General features: G+C 39.4%; 1 protein-coding gene across 4 annotated transcripts in view; it reads right to left on the bottom strand.

Moving 5' to 3' along the window:
• Window positions 1-2,830: 2,830 nt before the first annotated feature.
• The window catches only part of LOC128692943 (importin subunit alpha-4-like), a 39,275-nt gene continuing 29,808 nt past the window's right edge, over window positions 2,831-12,297 (bottom strand). For all 4 annotated transcript variants that reach the window (XM_053782314.2, XM_053782315.2, XM_053782318.2 and 1 more), the window contains 8 exons: window positions 10,092-10,279; window positions 8,210-8,289; window positions 7,845-8,020; window positions 6,887-7,028; window positions 5,627-5,802; window positions 5,223-5,408; window positions 4,921-5,103; window positions 2,831-3,951 (listed from right to left, as the gene is read on the bottom strand). In XM_053782314.2, the coding sequence (XP_053638289.2) occupies window positions 3,607-3,951; window positions 4,921-5,103; window positions 5,223-5,408; window positions 5,627-5,802; window positions 6,887-7,028; window positions 7,845-8,020; window positions 8,210-8,289; window positions 10,092-10,279 (1,476 nt within the window). In that variant the 3' untranslated portion in view covers window positions 2,831-3,606. The remainder of the gene's footprint in view (window positions 3,952-4,920; window positions 5,104-5,222; window positions 5,409-5,626; window positions 5,803-6,886; window positions 7,029-7,844; window positions 8,021-8,209; window positions 8,290-10,091; window positions 10,280-12,297) is intronic.

Genomic DNA, 12,297 nt, shown 5'->3' with positions numbered 1-12,297 from the left:
TGAAATTGTTAGATATCCAGATAAGTGATGACTCCAAGATTCTGCGGTACTGACTGTCTTCTTCCCTGTTGATGGGTCTTGTGTCTCTGTTACTGATTAAATAGTTCTGGAAGCTTCAGTGTAAAACGTAGGCGTTCCTTAAATCGTCCCATCCTGCCTGCGTATTGGTGTTCTGAAATACGTGTTTGGAGGTCTTTGGATGTCTCGCCCACGTATTATTGGTTGCAGTCCTTGCAAGAGATTATGTATACCCCTGCAGAGGATTGAACCTTGTTGTGTCTCTTACTAGTGATGTCTTTGATGGTTGTGGATGTGGTGGATACCTGGAATGAGGTATTGGAAAAGATGCTGGAAAAAGTATTTGGCAATTGAGTTGGTGGGGAAGACTATGCATCTCCTCTCGGCAGTATCTGGTCAGGGTGAGTTGAAGATGTTATATGTCAGGTGTCTGCAGTCTCTAATGAAGTGACGAGGATAGTGAAGTTTAGAAAATACTTGTTCAATAAGAGAGCATTCTTCCTCAAGGAACACATTGCTACAGATTCGGAGGGCATGAAGGAAAAAAACCTGTTATTACACCACGTTTAGTTTTGGTGTGGTGGCGAGAGTAGAAGAGAAGATCGTGTTGGTTGGAAGGTTTTCGAAAAAAATTTAAACGAATTCGTGGTCAGCTTTGTTGACAACGTAAACCTACCAAGTACCAACGGTTGTGGAGTGAGGAGAGTGGAGTGAGGGGGTGGAGTGAGCGGGTGGAGTGAGAGGATACTCATGGCTACCTTCAATACATAAGTGTTGCCATAAACAACGTCAACAATAACTAACAGGTGTTGCAGTGTTGCCACCTTTACATGAATTCCTTGATAAGAGTCTTCAATAGCTGAATATGTTGTTGTTGTTTTACTATTAATGTTTTTAATACAAGATAAGGTAAACAAGCACATACTCCAACAGAACGTCAAACTCTGAGAACCACTTCGCCATTCGTTCGATCTAGCACCCTCATAAAGTCCTCCTGGATACTCAAAGCTCCTAAAATATAAAAACCTTTCACCCACTCCCTCGAACCTATTTGTCATTCTTCCCTGCTTTGTCCTTTCTAAAGGGATAAATGCCCTTAACAGCCCCCTCTTCCAATCCTGTGAATTATATCCATAGTGACCCCCCGACATCACCATTAAATTTCTCTGCTCCTAATACTCTGCATAATCGCACCACACATTGCTCTCCAACATGATATCTCCGCTGCCTCCAGCCTCCTCCTTGCTGCAGTGTCCACAACCTATGCCTCACACTCGTATAAAAGTGTTGGTGTCACTATTCTCTGCTGGATTTTCTCATTAGCTTCCCTAAATAAGCATCTTTCTTTCCACAGGTAGCTCAGTGTACCATCTACTTTCCCCTCATCTACTCTATTATTCACCTCATTCGTAGACCCATCTGCCAACACGTCCACTCCTAATGATCCAAATACATTCACTTCCTCCACATTCTCTCCCTCCAATCTGATATTTGATCTTTCGTAGCTTAATCTTTTCGTTACCTTCATCTCTTTGCTCTATTCTATGTTCACCATTAATTTTCTTTATACACCCTCTGTAACCCCTTCACCAGCCTCTGAAACTTCTCTTCAGAATCTCCACAAAGAACTGTATCATCAGCAAAGAGCAACAGTACCGATGCTAACTTCGTAGCAGTAGTATTGTCTCTCAATCCCACATCTCTCCCAAACATTCTATTACTCACTTCTTTTACATTATTATAATCATGGGGGAGCGCTAAACCCATAGGACTTCTTTTGCAACTCCACTTAAATACATTAAAAACCACAATGACCACACATCGCTATCAAAGGTTTATTTTTTACTTTTTCTGGAAAATAGTTCCCTTCGCCCCTACATACCCTAACCTTGACCTAACTCTTCACATTAAAACTCTTTACTGCTGTTAGTAATCTATTTGTGCCAAACATTTGCAGTACCTGTCACATTGCTCCCTTATCCACCCTCTTATATACAATTTCCAATTCTTTAAATGCAACAAACAGCTCTTTATCCCTGTCTACATATTTTCCACTTGTATGTTTCAATGTGTACACGTGATCTACATATCTCCAACCTGTCGTAAATCGTCATTGCTCTTTTGCAGTCTTACTTTCTGACTTATACCTTAAACTTTCAGTAATAATTCAAGCATACACTTGTACCCGGTGTACTCAACACTTGTACCCGGTGTACTCAACACTTGTACCCGGTGTACTCAACACTTGTACCCGGTGTACTCAACACTTGTACCCGGTGTACTCAACACTTGTACCCGGTGTACTCAACACTTGTACCCGGTGTACTCAACACTTGTACCCGGTGTACTCAACACTTGTACCCGGTGTACTCAACACTTGTACCCGGTGTACTCAATTCTTGAGTACTATTTGCATTATTTTGTCCCTATATCCCTTCATAAACCACATAATGTAAATGCTCTCACTGCTTCCCTTTCGTTATTTAACTAACGGAGATAAAATAATTTGTAGCAAAATATTTTACCATCTTCATCATAAGTTCATTATTATTTTCACTTAAGTCATAATAGTTATTTAAAACAGGTGAGGAAATTATCGACTTTTTCTTCTCCTTTTTATTTGCTTCATTATATATATATATATATATATATATATATATATATATATATATATGTATATATATATATATATATATATATATATATATATATATATATATATATATATATATATATATATATATATATATATATATATATATATATATATATATATATATATATATATATATATATATATATATTACAGGGCAGTAAATTTGTGAAAAGAAATATGTGGAAACATTATATTCATGGGGAAGCGTTAAACCCGTGGGGGTCATAGAGCGCTTGGAGAAGGGGAGGTATTTTATGGAAGTGGACAGCTCCAATTCCTTGAATCAAGAACCCCTCACCATGAAGGGTGTGAGCGACACATGTAGGACAGACGCCTTAACATGCAAGAACATAACCGATTTACATTATTCAAAATTTTCCTTGGAACAAACACTCACACAGTGAACTAATTACTGTTAAGTGATTTTTGAAACTGACTTTGTTTTTATTCTCGATTTAATGTCAGTTTTGAAATGGTAAAAATTAGAAATGTAAAAAATTACCATAAACAGATACTAAGATTATTTTGAGTGCAACGAGAGAGTAAAAGTTATATAACAACACAGTCTTTTTTGTAGCCTAAGTTGTATTTCATCAGCAAATTCCATTTGTCTACATGTATACATAGGCTGACACTACAATGTTCACACACCACTCCAGGTTATCGCAAACAATACTGTCTTACTACAATATTAATTTCACCCTCGTCCAGGCCTATGAGAGATTTCCTTCATATCTCTTATTCTAGAACAAAGAAAATCTTACATAGGCCGGTAGGCTGCCTCTTGTAGCTGAATAAAACTCATTATTTCGACGCACGTGAGTTCTGCGCTATTTAAGCTCTTTGGTTTTCATATTTTTCATGGCCGTGAAAAAACCCACACCTGGGTAAAGCGTGTCAAAACCCAACTCCACAGCAACTGGTGTCCCATTTTACCAGTTTTCAGTATCCCGCATCCACAGTATATCATTTTCGTTTACATTATAAATTTCATTGTTTTTATCCTTTTCATTATTATCGTTCACCTTTTCCTCATCATTCGCTTGATCGTTTGACTCTTTGTCGTCCTCATGCGCCTCTTCCTCTTCCTTCGCCCCGTCGTGGTTATCCTGTGGCAGTGTCTGCCTCTCCTGCTCGTGATCCACAGACAAGTCATCGAGGATGGCTCTCACTTTCTGAGCAATCTGGTCGTTTCCGTGTTGCAGATGTCGCTGTAAGAGGCTCACGCCGTCACACTCGCGTATTGCCTCCTTGACGGCAGCCGGATCATTAGATTTCTGCGAGGAGAAGAGTTAAATATTATAATACATTGAAAAGTCAACAAAAAAACGTTTTGGTCTATGCAAATATTACCTTACAAAAAACTGTCTAAGTTACTGCTATAAATTTGATGTGCCGAGCTATTTTGATCACCAGAGAACTCATAGGGACTGTCCAAACTTTTCCTTATGTTATTATATTCATGGAATACTCTAAAACCATATCCCCTCAAGGAAGGTTCCTTGATGTTGGTGAGGGGCTCTTTATTTAGGGAATTGGATCTGTGCTCCAGTTTCCCAAATTAAGCCTGAATGCCTTCCACATCCCCCAAGGCGCTGTATAATCCTCCGGGTTTAGCGCTTCCCTCCTTGATTATAATAATAATCTAAAACCATAGGGACTCGTACAGTACCACCATAATGGTAGACAATCAGCTTTGATCCGAGGAAGGGAAAGCTAGCTCCAATTTCTTGGATGTCAGTTCCTTTCACCAGCATAAACACACTAACCCATGATTAGAGGCTGAAGCAGATATTATTTTATTTTTATCAGGGGGGGAAGCTGTAAACCCGTTGTAGTTATATAGGAAGCATCCAGATTCGATGCGGTTCCTTGGATTAAGAGCTCTTCAGCAAAGTAGTTACATAACTGGTAAACTGTGAAGCTGTGAGAGCAAGTGCTTTTCAGAGAAATTCACTTAGTTTGATCTTAAGCTTATAAGTTTTAAAATGTTCATAAAGCTTCGCTCACTCAGTTTTCATTCATGTGTTTTAATCAAATAATGACACAGACTATTAATGGAAAAGAAAATTATATCTGACAACAACAGAGACTTAATATAACTGAAGACTTAAATAAAATCTGATAACACTGAGTGCTGGTTAAGATAATAATGAAAAAATATTACAAAATCTGATGACACAGCTCTTGAATATATTATAACAGCAAAGTTAATCAGATAATCAAGCCTTCAGTCCGTATCTTACTTTCAGAAATCTGTCGGTACTCTCTACGCCCAAAGATACGAGGATGGGGTCAAGGTCAGCCAGCAGGGCCAACATATATCGTATGACATCCTCGTGCAGTAACACATCCACCTGTTCTCTGGTGCCTACGTCAGTTATGTTGGAGAGAGCCCATGCTGCTTCCTTTCGTATGGGAAATTCATCCTGCCAAACGAATGATTAATTTTAATCAAATTATTCAGTTAGATGAAACTATCACCAGTGATGCTGTTTTTTAGACTGTTAATAATGTTAAGTGATAACTAATACCAGCAGCACCTCACCGATTGGACAGCCAGTCCCAGTTCTGTCAGCAGTCCAGAAGATATGACTTGTTGGATCTGGTCGGATGTACCGGCCGTAATGTTGGAGATAGCCCACAAAATCTCCTTCCTGGTCTTAACATCACTGCAGTTTGCCAGCAGGCGTGTGTAGACTGGTAGCACTCCAGCCACCAGTACCGCATCAGTCTGTAATAAGGTGGGATCCCCTAGATAAAAGGGTGATTGGGAGACGAAACAAACGAAAAAAAGAGTACAACTGTCTAAGGGTAGGGAAAATGTGTAAGATAAAAATAAATCTAAAACAATGTTTATTCAAATTCTGATAATGTCAAATTATGTATGTATGTAAAAGAAAATTTAAACCAGAGCTACAGATACACAAAAGGTTTCCCGAAGTCCTTCACCTGACTGTCTGTTCCGGTCATGATGTTACCCACAGCCCTCAACGCTGAAGACAGCATGTTACTCTCACTGGAGTCTAGGTGGGCCACCAGCTGCTCAACCATCCCTGCCTCCACCACCTGCTGGATATACTCGACGCCCTGATCAGTGAAGTTCGCCATCGCTTTCAGGGCCTCCGCTACGAACAGGCACAGTGTGGAGTGAGAGAGAGACAGGTACACAAGTCGGTAAATGCATACTAAACAGGTACAAAGGCAGGTATGTAAGAAATCAAGCAAGGAGGTGGCATTGAAGGGCACATCTGGTTGCTTAATTAATGAAGGCTTCCTTCAAAACTCAGTCCTTCATCATGACTTGATAAAACAAAAACGCTTTGATAAAACCAAACGTTATTCCACTGAAAGCATCCTCTGCAATTTCTCTTTGCCTTCAGGCTTTTCTGAACACTCCATTTCATCCTGTGTGGTAACGAGGTTTTCCCCAACCACAGCTGCCAATGTGGTGTTTAATTATGCAGTAAATAATGTTCAGAAGAATACAGTATACTAGCGTAGTGCGTCATCCCAATGGGTTACTATTATTTCTCTTAGTGATTAAAGCTGTACACAGATTATTTAAGAAGTAGCATCAACAAATTACAATATGACCATCTCTAATTACTGATTTACTAAGAAAGTCTCAATTTACTTTTTTTCTGTTAGTAGTTAGTACAATGTTTATTTTAAATTATTTGTTACCGTTGCGTAGGTTTTATACAGAAGTGTATATCACAAAGTGCATTTACAGCCTCAATAACTTACACATTCGATAAGCTTTAAACTTAACTAACCATCCAATATTACTTCTGGATTATTTTAACAGCTGATGTACGGTTGAAATGCAACCTTTAATAAATCACAGAGTCGATAGGCTTTCAACCTAACAAACTAATCAACCATTTTACTTAATCGTTAAGATGTTCTTAAAATTAGTTTTCTTTTAATTTTTAAAGTTATTCTTCATTAAAATTACTGTTACAGTTTTACCGTTTGCTAAATGAGCTTTGCATTCCTGATATTGGGGAAGTTTTGTGACTTCACCCCCTAGTGTTATTCCTACATATGTTGATATATAGTAGCTTGGCAAGACCTATCATGATTTATTTCCCTGAAGGACTGTACGCTGTTGGTGTCCACATACATGATAGTGCATTTTTGGTCTGTAAAACTTTTCAGTGTTAATTCGAGGCGAGGGAATGGGCCTCCCATTGCATCATCTCTTACCTTGGGTCTGCGTGTTCTTATGGTCTAGAAGTTGATCCTTCAACGCCTGCAAGATGAGGGACACCTCCTCCATGGACATATTAAGGGGCTTGTGGAAGAACAGGTTGCACAGTACCCAGGCAATGATCCGGGTGAAAGAGTCCTGGATATATAAACAAAGACATGGGTAAGGTTGTCTGAACATGTAAATATGGAGGACTGATGGGAAAGAGGACAAGTTACAGGTGTAGGATAAAGATGAGAATTTTGAGGATATAGACACACATGTACACTAACACACACAGTTATGTTATCAGTTGTCATTATAAACAAAGTAATAAAACTATATGGATCGTACAGCACTGCAATAAAAACAGTGCACTGGTGTCAGGAAGGTTTGGAATGAGGTACGCTTTAGATTGTTAGGTAAGACACATATGCAACAGTTAGGTATCTTTATTTCGAAACGTTTCGCCTACACAGTAGGCTTCTTCAGTCGAGTACAGAAAAGTTGATTGAAGCAGAGGGTACTTGAAGACGATGTAATCAGTCCATCACCCTTAAAGTTTTGAGGTGGTCAGTCCCTCAGTCTGGAGAAGAGCATTGTTCCATAGTCTGAAACAACATTGTTTCAAACTTTGGAACAATGCTCTTCTCCAGACTGAGGGACTGACCACCTCAAAACTTTAAGGGTGATGGACTGATTACATCGTCTTCAAGTACCCTCTGCTTCAATCAACTTTTCTGTACTCGACTGAAGAAGCCTACTGTGTAGGCGAAACGTTTCGAAATAAAGATACCTAACTGTTGCATATGTGTCTTACCTAACAAGCTGTCGGTATTTTATACCATTTTAATGTTCACGCTTTAGATTGTTTATTCAAGTTTTCCTTGATTATCAACTGTGGGAGGGTAGATTCACTTCCATGAACCAAGAACTCTTCACCAGCATCAAAGTACTCCTCTTGAAGGGACGTACCGGTGTGGAGTTGTTGAGGTGGGCCAGCAGGAGCTTGACGACCCCGGCAGTCACAAGTTGATCCCGGAACTCACGCCTGTCAGCCGCGATGTTGGAGAGTGCCCAAGCTGCCTGCTCCACCACTGCGCTGTACGGTGCTCCTAGCGCCTCCACCAGCGGCTCCACCAAGCCTCGCTCTGCATGCAAGGCAAAATGCTCATACGTAGGCCAATGCAAAGGCTGAGTGTTTTCAAGCGATGACATGAAGAAGCTCAGCTCTAGTGAAATATAGTCTACTACTACTACTACTAACATATTATTATTGATTATCATTACTACTGTTGTTTTTATCATAAAATTATAGGCAGAACAGGGAAAGCACATACCAACTAGTGTCTGAGTGAAGCGCGACTCTCCTGAAGCTATGTTGGTGAGCACCCACACTGTCTCCAACACAAGGGTTTGGCTGTGGAGAGGGTGGGAGGGTCAGTCACACTACTGGCAATTAAGTGCTAAACCCGTAAGGGTCAGATAGCGCCTAGGAAAGTGCAATGCCATCAGGTTCAATCCAAGGAACGTCAGGTCCAATTCTTTGGGTCAAGAGCCCCTTATTGATATCAAGGAACCTTCCCTGAGGTGTCCGAAGTCTATCGACTACATGCGGGTCCTTCAAGTTTGCAGGTCACCTATTCACCACGAGTCAAGAATACTTTAATCCCTATTTTAGGGACTGATGTAAGCTCTCAGTGTAAAATACACTGAGCGATATATATCTCTTGATGTACATATGCTGTGTAATTAATAACTAAGTGAACAGATGCTGAACACAAAAATATGTAACCCAAAGATTTTAGCAATTGTTGGGAGGATTTTCAAAATTATTTAAGTTCACCCCACCATGGGTAATATTTTTTTAATGTTGATTAAGAATATGAATTCAGAAAGATAAAAACAGATCACTTTAGCATGATACAATGCATGTTTTTTCTCTGATTTCATCACAAGTGTGAATCCGTTACAGCACATCAACGTTCTCATCAAAACTATTTTAACCTTCAATGGAAGCTATATACAGAGATTTCTTTTCACATTTGTGGGCAGTAATTGATCAACCAAACAGTTCCATCGCGCCTATTTCCATTTTAAGAGAAAATCCCCCCCCCCCCAAAAAAAAAAAAAAAAAAAAAAAACTGATTTTTTGGGGTGAAAATTTTTCCTCTTAAAATGGGGAATAGGCAAGATGGAAATGTGTGTTTGATCTATAACTGCCCACAAACGCGAAAAAATCCTATATATATAGCGTTGATTGAAGGATAAGATAGTTTTGATGAGATCGTTTGCGTGCTCTAACAGGAGGGAGAGGAGGAAACATGCCTTGTATCATGCTAAAAGATATGGTTTTACATTTTTAGGTTCATATTCTTAATCAGCATCAGTAATAGTACCCGTGGAGTGATTTTGAGCGTTTTTGAAAACCTACCTTATAATGTATACACAAAATGCATACGCTAAACAGGGTATATATGGGGTCCACTTGTAGCGCAGACTGTGGGGATCCACAGCTTTGGAGATGTAGATAAAAAGTCTCGATTGAAAAATATTTGGAGTTCTCCCTTGAGCTGTTTGAATGTTCCATTTCTACCACACAATCTTTCTTAACTGCACAAAAAATGGGGTATACAAGTGAAAAAAAAAATTAAGAGAGTGGAGATGTTGAAATCTTAATTAACTACCTGGCTGGGTGTTGGGTAAACAAATTACTCAAATAACAACTTTGTGGTTAACTTCACACAAGATTTTTTTAATAATAATCAGGTGAAAGGATGAACCTATAGGGTTTGCATCACGCGTGGAGACTAGGAGTCTCATGACGGTCTGGAGTTTTGAGACTGATCGCGGGTTCTACCCCGCCCGTGGTATGGTATTTTTAGGAAGCGTTCAGGTTCAATCCAATGAAAAAGGATGAGTCTACTTCCTGGAATCAAAGTCCCTTTTTTTTTACACAAGTCATTCTGAGCGAGGCTGTTTCAAATTGATGCATAATAACATACATGGAAATCATCGGGGATAAATCTCAAGGATAATACAAATTTCGGAGGACAATTAGGGGATCAAAAGTTCTTCACCCTGATTAGGTAAATAAACCTTTATTATCCATGAATTAGAATGTAAATTACAATGTTTCACAATGATTACTTACATAGATAATCTCTTAGTTATGCAGTGCATTTCGGACAAAAGGTAAATTTGGTAAGAAAGAACACTCACTTTTTGTCCTTAAGGTTGGCGAGCGCTGGTGTGAGAACGTCCGCGTCCAGGAAAGTTTCTGTTATTGATGGTGAGGACTGAGTGAGGAACTTCCTCACAAGAACAGTAGCTTCGAGTTTTTTCGCCATCTCTTCACTCTGCATGTCCTCTACGATCCTCACAGCATCTTCCTTACCATTTAGTAATGGCTGCAAAGTGACAGTATGACATAAAACATTTTAATATATGAACTTCATGCTGATGCGTATATATATATATATATATATATATATATATATATATATATATATATATATATATATATATATATATAAATATTGATCTCTGGCTGAAGGAGACTCGAACCTACGAACCTTGGAACAAAGTATGCAGTGCTTTACCAACCGTGCTACACTGGCCCAATACCTTGGCGCCCAGCTCACGCTAGACGTTTTGATACAAGGCAGCCAGCTTTCAAGCAGGAGGCTTACAGCTTTTCATCTCATCCCCTGCATGCATCAGCCTACTAGATGAAAAGCTACGAGATGAAAAGCTGTAAGCCTCCTACTTGAAAGCTGGCTGCCTTGGATCAAAACGTCTAGCGTGAGCTGGGCGACAAGGTATTGGGCCAGTGTAGCACGGTTGGTAAAGCACTGCATACTTTGTTCCAAGGTTCGTAGGTTTGAGTCTCCTTCAGCCAGAGATCAGTATATATATATATATATATATATATATATATATATATATATATATATATATATATATATATATATATATATATATATATATATATATATATATATATACACATATATTTTTTTTTCAACAAGTCGGCCGTCTCCCACCAAGGCAGGGTGACCCAAAAAAGAAAGAAAATCCCCAAAAAGAAAATACTTTCATCATCATTCAACACTTTCACCACACTCGCACATTATCACTGTTTTTGCAGAGGTGCTCAGAATACAACAGTCTAGAAGCATACACATATAAAGATACACAACATATCCCTCCAAACTGCCAATATCCCAAACCCCTCCTTTAAAGTGCAGGCATTGTACTTCCCATTTCCAGGACTCAAGTCCGACTATATGAAAATAACCGGTTTTCCTGAATCCCTTCACTAAATATTACCCTGCTCACACTCCAACAGATCGTCAGGTCCCAAGTACCATTCGTCTCCTTTCACTCCTATCTAACACGCTCACGCACGCTTGCTGGAAGTCCAAGCCCCTTGTCCACAAAACCTCCTTTACCCCCTCTCTCCAACCCTTTCGAGGACGACCCCTACCCCTCCTTCCTTCCCCTATAGATTTATATGCTTTCCATGTCATTCTACTTTGATCCGTTCTCTCTAAATGACCAAACCACCTCAACAACCCCTCTTCTGCCCTCTGACTAATACTTTTATTAACTTCACACCTTTTCCTAATTTCCACACTCCGAATTTTCTGCATAATATTTACACCACACATTGCCCTTAAACAGGACATCTCCACTGCCTCCAACCGTCTCCTCGCTGCTGCATTTACCACCCAAGCTTCACACCCATATAAGAGTGTTGGTACTACTATACTTTCATACATTCCCTTCTTTGCCTCCATAGATAACGTTTTTTGACTCCACATATACCTCAACGCACCACTCACCTTTTTTCCCTCATCAATTCTATGATTAACCTCATCCTTCATAAATCCATCCGCCGACACGTCAACTCCCAAGTATCTGAAAACATTCACTTCTTCCATACTCCTCCTCCCCAATTTGATATCCAATTTTTCTTTATCTAAATCATTTGATACCCTCATCACCTTACTCTTTTCTATGTTCACTTTCAACTTTCTACCTATACACACATTCCCAAACTCATCCACTAACCTTTGCAATTTTTCTTTAGAATCTCCCATAAGCACAGTATCATCAGCAAAAAGTAACTGTGTCAATTCCCATTTTGAATTTGATTCCCCAAAATTTAATCCCACCCCTCTCCCGAACACCCTAGCATTTACTTCCTTTACAACCCCATCTATAAATATATTAAACAACCATGGTGACATTACACATCCCTGTCTAAGACCTACTTTTACCGGGAAGTAGTCTCCCTCTCTTCTACACACCCTAACCTGAGCCTCACTATCCTCATAAAAACTCTTTACAGCATTTAATAACTTACCACCTATTCCATATACTTGCAACATCTGCCACATTGCTCCTCTATCCACTCTATCAT

The sequence above is a fragment of the Cherax quadricarinatus genome, chromosome 38, assembly GCF_038502225.1.
Source record: "Cherax quadricarinatus isolate ZL_2023a chromosome 38, ASM3850222v1, whole genome shotgun sequence".
NCBI lineage: Eukaryota > Metazoa > Arthropoda > Malacostraca > Decapoda > Parastacidae > Cherax > Cherax quadricarinatus.
The sequence above is the reverse complement of the archived record's forward strand: the minus strand, read 5'-3'. Positions and strand labels throughout refer to the sequence as shown.